Source organism: Eleutherodactylus coqui, chromosome 11 (genome assembly GCF_035609145.1).
Source record: "Eleutherodactylus coqui strain aEleCoq1 chromosome 11, aEleCoq1.hap1, whole genome shotgun sequence".
NCBI classification, from domain to species: domain Eukaryota; kingdom Metazoa; phylum Chordata; class Amphibia; order Anura; family Eleutherodactylidae; genus Eleutherodactylus; species Eleutherodactylus coqui.
In genome coordinates, this window is record NC_089847.1 from 128,583,246 (window position 1) to 128,596,556 (window position 13,311).

The 13,311-nt window shown below is 45.0% G+C and overlaps 1 protein-coding gene across 2 annotated transcripts in view; it reads right to left on the reverse strand.

Annotated features, from left to right (window-relative positions):
- Positions 1-13,311, reverse strand: part of EHF (ETS homologous factor) — a 59,624-nt gene that overhangs the window by 12,865 nt on the left and 33,448 nt on the right. Inside the window, exons 2-6 of one of the 2 annotated variants that reach the window (XM_066583502.1) lie at positions 11,100-11,199; positions 7,801-8,037; positions 4,308-4,367; positions 2,581-2,640; positions 1,700-1,768 (exon numbers count right to left, since the gene is read on the reverse strand). In XM_066583502.1, coding sequence (XP_066439599.1) covers positions 1,700-1,768; positions 2,581-2,640; positions 4,308-4,367; positions 7,801-8,037; positions 11,100-11,196 — 523 coding nt within the window. In that variant the 5' untranslated portion in view covers positions 11,197-11,199. The remainder of the gene's footprint in view (positions 1-1,699; positions 1,769-2,580; positions 2,641-4,307; positions 4,368-7,800; positions 8,038-11,099; positions 11,200-13,311) is intronic. The other variant, XM_066583503.1, reaches the window with a different exon arrangement.

Sequence of the window (13,311 nt, forward strand, 5' to 3'; positions counted from 1 at the left end):
AATACAGCGCACTAAACCTCTGCTGTTCTCACGCACCTCGCAGGGGCAAAAACAGTGTTATTGTTTTGGGTGTCAACTGTTTCTTTAAGACAGAAGGCCTGGGATGGGACATTTGTGGTGGCACTTTTTTGGATCTGAAATCTGGACAATAATGGAGTACGTCAGAAAAAGGACCGAAGGGGACAAATAGACCTTGGGTTTGTTAGGGCACTCATTAATGTTTTGGTAGAAAGTGGTTAGTTAGGGATTCCATGAGCTCCAATGCCGAGAGGTCTAGATCAACCTCAGTCCAACTCTGAACCCGAAATCTTTTGCTGTTGGTATGCGAGGGGTGACCTCCACTTATTTCAAGTTTTATCGAAGTTTTTATTGTTTATACCATGTGGTGCTTTAAAGATTTGTGTGCGCTGGTGACGCGGCGCAGGGTTAGGCCGGCTCCCGTGATGTTAGGGGCGAGCATATATATATATAGCAGGCGGTAATGGTGCATGTCAGAGTGTAAGGGGACTAAGAGGCAGAGGGAAAGTCTATCTCGTGAGCTGCCAACAAGTATTGAAACGGGCCTAACTTTGGAGGTCCTGTGGCCAGCAGTAGTAACCGGTAACTGTTGGAAAGTTTCCAGTGGTCTTCAAGTTATCATCCTTTCGACGCTAAATCGGAGAAAACGAGAGTGCGGTGCACCCTGTGTGAACAAAAGCCAGTTCTACCTCAAGCGCTAGCCGATACCACCTACGAAGGACTGTGTGGTGAGCCAACAGAATAAAGAGCTTGTTTACATGTACCAGTCTCCAGCTTATCTCCACCGCGTCCCGTTTCAAGGACCCTGTGGACACGCTCACTTTGCTCAGAGAGGAGCTGGGATCTTTGGACATATGGAGCACCACTGCTGGAGTTAGCTAAGGACTATGATGCCTCTTGGCTCTCCTCACTTGGGCCTATCTCCACACATACTTTCCCTAATAAACCTGCTACTGGGAACCCCCAAAATGGATAAAGGGGTTGTCTTACAAGGACTACGGCTCATCAGCACAGCTTCTTGCAAGAGCAGCGGTACAATGGCATTCATTTCCCCTGCAGTGCAATGTAGGAGTACATGCCAGCTGTGTAATGGACGAGCCAGGTCTTCCAAGTAGAGCTCATCCCATCCAAGAAAACCAGTATGTTCAAAAAGCTGAACAGGAAAGAGGATTTACAGCAAAAAAGTTTGATGGAGACACTTAAGAAAAATAGACCCATCAAGTCTGAAGACCTCAAGCAGTAGACGGGACATTCTGGAGAAATACTGGGGGATATTTACTATTCATTTGCGCCAGAATTGGGTCATCAAAAAGTGGCAATTTTGTTGCAAGCGGCTTTTTGCATCAAAAATATAACTTTTTAGACTTCTACACTACTGAACTCTAATTTACGCAAGAAACTAGTACAAATTATAGTGCAAATCTATGCCAGTGTCTAGCTACTGAAGATTTATCTGACTGGCACATGGGGGGGGGGGGGGGGGGGCAAATATACCCCTAATTTTTTAAGTAATTAATTAGGCACATTTCACTTTCACTCCGGCACAGATTACATCAAGACAGGGTCATCAAGACAGGCTCCGGAACACCTGCCATGATATATTTGCCCCACTGTCTTTAAAGGGCTAGGCCATACCTCCTTTATGGCATGATGTAATAATATAATGACAATGCTGATATACCTGTATTGTAGTGATTTGCTGCAGCCACAGACAGCTGAGTCCGGCAGAACGCTTTACCATCATATACGTCTAGAAGAAAGAAGAAAGTCAAATGTGTGGCTTTAAAGGTTAAATTAACGCTGGCCACAGATGAAGAGATTATCACTAAAAATTCAAAAAAAAATCTTTGTAACCAACTGGAGTTAATTGCTCTAAAGTATCCAAAATAAAAAAATAACCCAACGTTACAAAAAGTCTACATTTTAAATCTCCTATCATGTTGTGTGGATAAAGCTTCTGTGCATTTCCGTGGCAACAGACTACAAACAATCCATGTGTAGTCTGGTCCTGCCAGAGTCTCCTCAGCTTCTTTCTAAAGTATTAAATGGTAAGTCAGTACAAGTAAGGAAGTATGACTGTAGAATCAGACTACACGATCTTGTTTGTAGTCTGTAACCATGGAAATGCATAGTTCTTCATAGCAGCTGAAGAAACAAAACCATAGCAAACTGATTTATAGGGTTGTGGCAACTCTTCAACTTGAAGATAATTGTCTGATTGGTGGGGTTCCGACTTCTGGAACACTTACTGATCATGAGAACAAAGACCCTATTTCCTCATTGGAATGGAGCGGTGGTCACATGTCAGCTGCTGCTCCATCTATCTGCCGGAGATAGCCAGTCTCATTCATGTATGGCACGGTAGTTGGTAAATAATGAAGGAAATTCAGACTTTGTTGGAGCACCACAGTCCTTTCAGTCACCTGCTGGTGGGAGTGGCGGGATTCGAACCCACACTAGTGTGATATTTGTAGCCTATCCTGAAGATAGTCCATCAGTATCAAAGTTTCAAAATGCCCCTTTATGGCTACATGGGCTGTAAATATGGCAACGCTCACTTACCATCATAGCTGTTTTCGAATAAAAACGTATCTTCTTTCCAGGGCGCAATCGGGCTGGGATCTAGAATAGACACCGTGTACGTTAGTGACAGTCATTCAGTAATTATCGTAGCAAAGGTGGCCTTTATTTCATGAAGTTAATCCTTTTTTTACACTCGGGGCACAAAAAAAGTAATTAGTCATGATGGGCAAGGGACCAACCCAGAAGATTAAACAGTACCTCCATTGCCCAAGAAGTAGACATGAAATACAACTGCCGAGGGCCAAAGTCTAACAAGTACATAGGGGGCACAATTTTTTCTTTCCTATGCATGACGGATGGATTCCCTCTTTGACTCCAGTTCTGCCCCTTTGGCCCCATAAAAGCAGCAAAACACCATAAAAACTGTTTTTTAAGTTAAAGGGGGTGCACCAAGATAGACTTGTATCACCTATCCACAAGATAGGTCATAAAAGGTTGATTGATGGGGGTCTCACCACTAAAGCCCAACGATTCTGAGAACGGAGGTCACGGATCTTCCTCTTCTCGCCACTCCAGGCTCACTGCACCCCCCACAGTAAGCAGATTGAATGTAGTGGCGTCACATATTCAGTGCCACTCCATTCACTTTCAATAGGACTGCAGTGACTCTGGGTGGGAAAAGTGACGAGACATGGGAGCCCTGTACCTGTTCTTGGGATTGGTGGAGGTCTCGGTGGTGAGACCCCCACCAATCAGACCTTTATCACCTATTTTGTGGAAAGATGATAAAAATGTACCAGGGTTCAACCCCTTTAAGTTAAGGCCCCATATACATTAGGCTACAGTCATTCCAACCCTCTGATTTTGGCGGGACCGGACAATTTTCATACGTGTATAGGGGTCTCCTGATGTTTCCCCGACAGATAATGTTGAGGGAAAGATAGATCGGGGATACAGAGATTCAATACCTGGAGATACGCCGCTGCCAGAACTGTCAGGCTAGGGCTTTCTCGACTGTCTCTACATAAGACACATGAACTCTTAGTCAAACCAAGTGTGTATGGGGGATTTGGGAGAAATTTGGCAGCTATTGAAGGTGTATGAGTACCTTTAGAACAGCCCACATCTCAATATTTGTAATTATTGGGGTACTAATTGTTAAATATATCTAAAAAGATGGAAATCAAGGGTCCCTCACAATGACTATTAACCCTTTCCAATCCACTGTCTGACATCTAAAGACATTATGATTTAAGGCTGTACAGCTCCGATGTTGGAAGACGTCCGTCGGGGTTCTCTTACTGTATATTGCCAGCCTCTCTGCTGTCGGAGCCTATCCAACATGTCACCTCATGCAGTACTGGCTTTAGCCAGCAGATAGTGCCATTGTATAACAGCAGAAAAAGAGTAAGCCCCCTAGGAAAACCAGAATACAAATTGGATTGGAAAGGGTTAAGGCATATGGACATCATAGAGCTGCATCCGTGCTTGGACTACCCATCTATATCAACTAGTGGTTCATGCATCTGGTATGTAAGAAGACATTTCTCCTTTAATGGCCACTGCAAGGAAAATATATGGCCAGCCGCAGCTTCCTCAGTGCTAGGACAAATCCCCTGGGGGTCCCAGAAGCCAGACCCGCGGAGAGCAGCTGATCGATGGGTCTGATTCGCCTCTTCACACTTGTATGGTCGCCTTCACATTCTCGGTGGAATATGCAAATTTATGTAAATGTTAAATTGTAAATTAAATAATATTAATTATACCTGTTTGCTCAGTTTTAATAACGACATTGAGGGACTGGAAAACTTGGCTTCCATAATGACCTGTGAGAACAGAGAAAGGTCTGAGCCATGTGTGATGTCGATAACAGATTGTAATATGGAATGCCTGAACATTGGATAAAACAATTATTCTGGGCTTTTACAAGTGACGACCCATCCTCTGTAATTGATCGGCATCGATCAGCCACTCGAGTTCCCCACTGATCAGCTGATTGTCCAGCCCACTATCGGTGCAGACGTTATCATTGGTTGTTAAGGGAAGAGGTGTAATAGGCAGGCTTCTACCTAATGAAAATCAGTGGGAGGGATGCCTTCTACTACACTTCCGGCTCTGACCGCAATGAGCAACCAGAAGTGTAATAGGAGGCAGCGCAAAATATATTACCTGCTGTTGTTCTTCTCTGCTGTCCCTCCAATTTACTGATTCTGGGTCCCATTTTTAGCCATCCAAGATGGTCGATGCAATCTTCAGACTACCTAATCCCCACAGCGCATTGGTAGCGTTAGACTACCAATGCATTATATATCTGCACTCTCATTGGCCGGGGCTGCTCATGTGATAAGCACTTGCCAATCAAAGAGAAGTGCACCATGTGCATTAGGTACTTAGTTAGACATTTCATGTAGCTATCTCGGATGGCCATAAGTGGGGCATGGAACTGTTGGTTTGAGGAGCAGCTTTGAGAAAAGCAACTGCAGGTAATATACTCAACCCTACACCCTCCTTCCGAGGGACAGAATTATGTCGCAAAACAGGAGGGCTGCTTTAAGCCTTCCTCTTTCAGTAGGCAAGAATGTCCCCATTCATTGACAACAAGCAGAGATCTTGAAAAAGGGACAGGATTAAAACCCTAATTATATTAGAAGTTCATTGAAGGACAACAGAAAGGACTTATCTACTTTGTACATTCTTTTTGTTGAAAGGGTCCCTAATGGTGAACTGATCACAGGTTGTTTAACTGCTCGGAACCTTAGTGATTAGCTGCAACATGATAGCAAGTGCTCAATTCTCCTGCAGCGCCTCCACAGGGGAACTGAAGTATTACCACAGTTCACAGTGAAATCAATAGGCTGCTTGTATAATGCATTGACGTGCTGGGTCCTCCAGAGTAAGAGATGCTGTTTGTAGCCACTCTTTGACCTGGCTGATATATGAGGGTCCTGAATGGGGACCTATCTCAATTAACTCTGAACGCCCTGATAGAATATTTGAAAACTGTACATCCCTATTAGGCTTTATTTACAGAAGACTGGACAACCCATTATCAGTAAATCCCTAATGTTTGATAGCCGCCGCACATCTGGTATACCACATAAGCCATATCATTCAGTTGTGTACTACGTGGTCTGTCAACTGGCACGCGAGTATTTGTTACAGCATGTTGCTTACTGCCAAGGAGGAAGTTTAACGAAACAATGTAGGAATAACGCCAAGATAGAAGATAGTCAGTAAAATAAGGAAATGATGAACACCCAGACACTTAACCCCTTGAGTGGCACGCCCGGAAAATCTCCGGGGCTTGCTGCACTGACCATGCAGTTAAACCCTGGAAGGTTTCCGTGGACAGCTCTAGTGCTGAAATGTGCAGAGCACTGAGCTGTCAGTGGAATTTTCCAGGGTTTTTACTGCATGGGGAGTAAAGGGGACTCCCTGCGGGAAGTAAAGAATCCCTTCCCACAGCTGTCACAGCGCTGACAGCTGTGGGAGGGGACCGCAAAGCCCTCCTATTGATTTAAATTGAGCCACCTCTGCTGGAAGCCTCATTGAAAGCAATAGGATGCCGACACCTCCATAGTGATTTTCGGGGAAGGGCTTGAAAAATAAGCCCTTCCCTGAAAATCATTTCTATCTGGTGTGGGGGGGGGGGGGGAAACATACTTACCTCTCCGCCAGCTGAAAAGGCTGTGTCTGATTGGCTGAGCGCTCAGCCAATCACAGGCAGCCCTCAGTCCATTCATAGAATTCTATGACAGCTGTGGGAGGGGATTCTTTACACCGTGCAGGGAGTCCCCTTTAATTGATCACTTTTATTGCAGTTTTTTGAGAGGCAAAATGCTAAAAATCAATTTTTGTAGTGTTTTTTTCTACGCTTTTTGCCATGCAGGATACAAAGCATGTTCAATTTATTGTACATGTCTTTATGGACACGACGATACCAAATATGTGAGATTTTTTTTTTATATGCGAATATGGACAACCCCATTAATGGCTGAATGGTTTTAGGCAAACTGCGGGGCCATTATATTGGCTGTGAGTACTACAGGGGGTGGACAAAAATATGGAAACAGCATATTAAACCCATGTCTTAAGTCACATGGGATTAAAAAATCCTATTTCAATAAGAAATTTAGAGACTGATTTTAAGTGGAGGTAATATGGCACAGATGCTGCCGGGCAGAAGTGAACATCTGCCCGAGCAACAAGGTTTCATTGGTCAGGGGTTTGAGCTACTCAGCATTGCTACCAGCTGGCTCCAAAACCACCCAGAGCAGGGCAAGAGGTGAAGTAAACACAAATTTGGCAGGAAAGCTCTCAGCCACGCAGGGGTCAAAAGGGCAGCTCAGTGCTAATGATTCAAATCCCATGCATTTCGTAGGTGTTTCCATATTTTTGTCCACCCCCTGTATACCATTGCATCCAAATAATATATTGAAGAATACTATACTTTGGGCGTCAAACTACTGGACACTAAGGGTCATATTTATTTATTTTATACACGGTCGGAGTAAACTTTGCATCGGTGTAAGTGCAACAACTGTATTATGAGGCATAAGCTTATTACGTTTGTCGCATCTGGCGGCACCCCAATGCGCCAGACTGAAACCTACACTTCAGCTGTAATTTATACCGGCTTTTGGCGTAAATTATATGAAATTTGACGGGCCATGCTTGGCCACACCCACTTACACTGAACCCCACCCACTTTTAACTAAAGTGCAGCGTAAAGCCACAAAAAGTTTATAATAGAGTGACCAGCTGTCCCAGCGCATGTGGAAATGGGGTGTGGGGTAAATGGGGAGTATGTGTTATATTAGAACACAAGAGAGACTAGTGCAGATGGGGAGCAAAGGGCAATTAAAGGAGTTTCACTAGCTTCAATGCTCATGTACAGAACATGGGAGAACATGGGAGCCAGTGATTGGCTGCAGTGGTCAAGTAAATAATGAATGCAGGAGCTTCTGGGACCAGAAGAGCTTGAGAAAAAGGGATCTGGGCACATTCTGCCCCAAAGGACCTGTCCGAATTTGGGACAATGGATCTAAAGTATTAAAATATCAGGGGACTGGGGTACTGAACCATTGCACAGTAGGAACTGGGTCAACAGACCAAAAAATGCGAAGAGCTGAGAGATAAGCATGAGGACATGAAGGACCAGGCACTATAGATATGTGACGTTGGTGGTTGACTTTGGGTTGGTGGGGATGTATGACGCTGAGTACTTCATGCACCTTACAATATGATCCGGAGCCTCACCATGCCACTTGAGATGTTGCACATTGCTGTACAAGATGTGTCCGGCTGCACCGGCGGCTTGATTGAAGTCCTGTAGGCTCATACTGCACAGACGTTCCCCGTTGATGTCAAACTCTTGGAATGGGATACAATTGGCGTCCAACTGGTTGGTGTCCACGAACTGCTGCAGCCACTCCCAGACCTGAAACTTAGTCCAGTACTGAGGATGAATGTCGTGCCACTGACCCGCGAAGAACCCTGTAGACGAGCCAAGATGCAGAACATGTCATGCACTACATAAGTACACGGTCTCTTGGCAAGGGTTGGAGATTTTATAGAAGCAGCTGGCACCGTAAAGATGGGGAACATTTCACTTTATTTGTGAAAGGAGTACGACTCGGTATATTAATTGCTTCCTGCCTCTAAGTTTTCCTCATTTGAAGCACAAGTTTTTTCCATTGCTAATTAGAATAGAATTGACGACTAATATTGTGACACTTAAGGCATTGGAGCATGGCCCTTCAGTTCCTATTAGCCAGAGATGAGAGTTTTCCTCTGGAGGACTCAGTGTGACCATATATTACATAGTGTAGCAGTCATTGGTATTGATCTCATGCAATACCACATTGCTCCTGCAGTGGCCGCTGCAGGAAAAGTGTACAGCCACCTACCTGTAACTACCCTCAGCAGCTGATTGCTTATTTACTTACAGAGAGGTTAGCATTTTTCTATTTAGTTGTTTTGGCCATTTTTTGCTAAAGTGACTACAGGAAGTGCGGCCATATTGTTTTTCACTTTTACATTATTTCTCAAGAATGGACGATCTAGTGTTTCATCAAACTATTCAATTAATAGCAAAGTGATGGTTTTGTTGCCACCCACTGAGGAGGCAAATTCACAAGTGACAAACAATATGGCTGCACTTCCTGTTGTCACAAACACAACAAACGTTATATAAACATAATTAGCACACATGGCCCAACTTGTATAATGGTCCCTGGAAGCAGAAAATACTAATTCCTCTAATTGTTTTTCGTGTCCACTGGGATTGTGGCTTTATATTTCCAGTGTAAGGGCTCTTTCACATGAGGGACCTACACTCGCCCAAATTCAGCGTGTGAATGGACAAATTTTGTGCACACAAGTCCCAAGCTTAATTAGCACTAAAATCACCCATTTACACGATTGGGAGCTGCATGATGCAGAAAAACAGCACTCAGAGAGATCGCGGCAGCAGCCACGAAGTCCCGAATAGCAAGTTTTAAATATCCCATTGCAAACTCCTGTTAGTACCAGTGGGGCTAGTGGGACTCCCCTAGAGAATTCCCCATAGCAGGGAGAGAGAGGATGGGTCTAGAGGTGTGCCCCACCACCTCTCTCTCCTTGCTATGGGGGAATCCCTCTGAGAGTCCCTCTAGCCCCGCCCTCTATTTCCACCCCTCTCTGCCCTACTATGGGGGATTCCCTCACAGAGTCTCAACCAGACCTGCTCTCTCTTTTCCCTCTAGCCCTGCCCTCTCTCTCTAGCCCTACACCCTCTTTCCCTGCTATGGGGGGTTCCCTTGGGAAGTCCCTTTCAGCCTCACTATCTCTCCCTGCTGTGGGGGAATTCCCCTGTAGCAGGGAGAGGAGGGTTATCCTGCAGGAGGTAAATATATTGACTGTCATTACGCCTTTTAGCCCTTAAACTACCCATTAATGTCTGTGCCGCTAATGGGTAGTTTAAGGCATAATGACAGTCAGTGTAATAACCCTTCTCTCCCTGCTACAGGAAATCCTTTGTTCTGCCTTTGCCGTCCGGCTTGCATAGTCTCCCATAGGAGTCTATGGAAGCTCCTGCACCCAGCGCACCAAAGATGGGTCAGGTCCTATTTTTTCGTGCAGCAGCGATTGGGAACTGCTGAATTTCAGTCGCTGAGGTCCTTTTTTTGGCGCGGGGCTTTTTTTGTGCAGCTGAAATTCCTTCATCTAAATGTTTCCATAGGAAACTATTGAATACACTCGTCTGAATAAGCCCTAAGGGCCCTTTTACACGGGCCGCTAAAGTGCACAGATTCTTGCACCCAGCGAGAATCTGAATGATTATCATTCAGTGTAAATGCCTGCTCCGACTGAACGACCAACTGAAATGGAGCATGCTGAGAAGGGTCCGCAAATCAAATCTGCATGCTTTATTTCATTCGCGAATGCCCATGTATCCCTATGGGCGGCTTGATTTGTGGATCTTCCGCACGGATTCCGCAAATCAGATCTGCCCGTGGACATTGGGCCTTAGAATGAATCAGATTGTTCTTCTAATCTGGAGGGAAGAAGTGCCCTAACTTGGAGGTATTTGAACTTCGCTGTTTGCAAAATGACTTTCCGTTACATGTAGACGTAGCCTTAGGGAGCGTTTACACGTATCGGATTTGATCCGGAAAATAAGCATCGCAGTCCATGTCAGAATCTTCACTATTTGGTTGGGTTTGGGCGCAGATCTTCAGCAGATTTTACATCAAGTGAAGGAATGAAATTTGCCGCAAAATCACATCAAATGGTGCGGAATGTGATGCTGATTTAGGTTCTGGTTTTCCGCTAAATGTAGCCTTAAAGGGGCGTGCCGAGATTGACCCATATCACCAATCCGCAGGATGATAAAATTCTGATTGGTAGGGGTCTCAGCACAGAAACCCCCATCAATCTTGACAACATGAATTCCGTGTCCCCCGATTCCCTTCACTCCACCCCCGAGGAGAAGGTTGAACGGAGTGGCGGTCACAAATGTGCCTCTCCATGCATTTCAGTTGGACTCACGGAAACAGGCAAGTACAAGCGCTCGGCTATCTCCAGCAGTCCCATTGGAGATGAATGGAGCGGCACCATGCGGCGAGCCAACAGGAGGACCAGCTAGCCCAGCACTGAGAACCGCATATGTGGAGGAGGAAATTAGAATTGCGCTTGTAATTGCAGGCTGGGGTCCCACTGATTTCAATGAGAGTTGTGCCTGCAATTACGTGCCCCAGCCACTACACAAGAGCTGGAGCAATAGCTCCCGCTCTGACCACGGCGTATCCCGGCACTGGCAGCCGGCGCTGCCTGGAAAACCCCTTGCATTAAGAGCAACTGGATGACAGTTTCCAAAGAAGTGCCATATTCCCTATCTATTATATTGTATCTTAGTTTGGGCTTTTAATCATCCTGGAAATTGACACTTTAGATGTTGCAAAACTACAACTCCCAGCATGCTCTGACTGCCGCAAGCTAGGATTTATATTTTTGTAACACCTGGAGAGCCACAGGTTGGAGATCGCTGCTCTAGGCACTTCAGAAGTCTTTCTTACCATCACATGCGGAGTAGGGGGTCGGCCAGATTGGTGGATGGGGGTGTGAGCTGGCACTTGGATTAATATTCATAATGTTGCTTCCTTGTAAAATCATGATCTACCAAAGAAGAAATATTAGATAGTTAGTGAAATACTAGGCATTCTGGTGTGAAAGTCATTGAATTGCACGTCCTAAAATACTGTGCTTTGTCCCATATGCAGAATTCCGCTGCCTTCAGCCAACACTAGGGGGAGCTCAAAAGCTTACTGCATACTGTGTTATCAGTGAGTTCTACGTATAGACAGTATGCAGTAAGCTGTGAAGCACCCTCTAGTGGTGGCTGCAGGAAGCCAGAATGTTATCCTTTAGAAACGTCTGTAAGAGGACGTTGGAGCTCTGCATCAGGTATATTAAGAAAATTGCAGTTCAGCTACGTTCACTTAAAATGGACTGAGCAGCAATACCAAACATACCCTGATATTGGCGCTGTCCACGAAGGAATAGAAGAACGAAACAACCTTATTTCTTATCTCAGCCAACTCCTTTATTACAACAGACTAGTAATAAAATTAAATCCTTTCGCTTTCAATAGAATCAGTGGTCATGGTTCACATTAGACCTGGGGTTTGGACATCAGCAGCGAGTCACGTGCGCCGCCGATTAATTTACAGCCTGCAGATAAGCCGGGATTCTGAATGGCGGGGTAGGAAATAAGCAGTAAAATCCGTTAACTCTATCTTGGAAGATAAACAGAAAAAAAGGGACACATTGGGGGAGTTTACTCCGACCGGTACTTTATACTGTAAGTAAGGACAGAGCCGGAGTGAAGTGCGCCAAGTGGACTAAGAGACATACACCTCTAATTAAACTTTACGCATGTCTGGATAGTCCGTGTGCCGGACTGATACACTGTTTCCCCCAAAATAAGATCCTGTCTTATATTAATTTTTGCCCCAAAGTAGGCACCTAGCGGCTCCGTCCGGGTCCCTCCCGCTGCTCTCTGGAGCTCCGACATGCTGAGCTGCGGCACTGATTGGCCAATTGATAAAACCTGCCTCCACAACGTGATGACTGTGATTGATTCTTTAACCGCTGCTCAACTGCAGCGGTCGATGAACCAATTACAGCCATCGCATTGGTTCATTGAGCGCTACATTGATTGGTTGAGCAGCGCTTGAAAACCAATCAGAGCTTCCTGGGGTGGTATTTATGAATCCCGTAACCAGGAAGTGATCTTGTGTGGGTGAACAAGGACTGCAGGACGCACCGCTAGGGCTTATTTTCAGGGTAGGGCTTATATTTCAAACCTACCCCAAAAATTAGGGTAGGGATTTTAGGGGTAGGTCTTATTTTTGGGGAAACAGGGTATGTGTGACAGCTACAAGCTACTGTAGATTTCAGCTATAACATATACCAGTTTCTGGGATAATTATAATAAATCCAACAGGGATGTTAGGCCACACCCCATTATTTAAGCCCCACCTACTTTTAGCATAGTGTGGAATAGAGTGCAATGCCCCTTACTGCTGCAGGACATGCTAGGAGTTGTAATTTTGCTGCAGTTGGAGAGCCACAGGTTGGGAACCATTGCCTTGGACCATACCTCCTCCCAAGTGTCCTTCTTTTGCAGGGACAGTCCCTACTTTTAGCCCAAGTTCCTCTGTCCCATTTTGGCCCTTGAGTGTCCCTCTTTTTGACCTTGGAAACAGATTTGCATTAGTAAACTTGCCATATTGCTCTATATGGTCCCTAACTGTTTCTAACACCACAATTTTCACATTACTCCATCATATGGTGCAATTTGAATCATAATAAATTCCATATTTCAATGATTTTTGGGCTAATATTTAAATTATATCTCACAGAATCACCAGGGATATCCGCCCCTTCATGCAGATGTACAAACCTTCCACAGACCCAATATATCCAAAAGTCACAGAAAAAAGCGTGCTGTGCTATAAATAAGACATACCTTTTTATACATATCCTTTTAAAATCCTATTGTATCCTTACAAGTCCTGACCACTAACCCGTAAATGATAAAGCGGGGTAACCGCCCTGGAAAGGACGATCCCGCACAGCAATCTAACCCTAAATCCCACTACTTCATCCCCTTACCTAGGGCGAAGTCTGGTGATTTTACAAGAGTGAAGGAAATTGATTTAGGGTTATGTTGCTCTGCAGGGTTGTTCTTCTCAGGGCGGTTTCCCCTGCGTTATCCTTCACAGC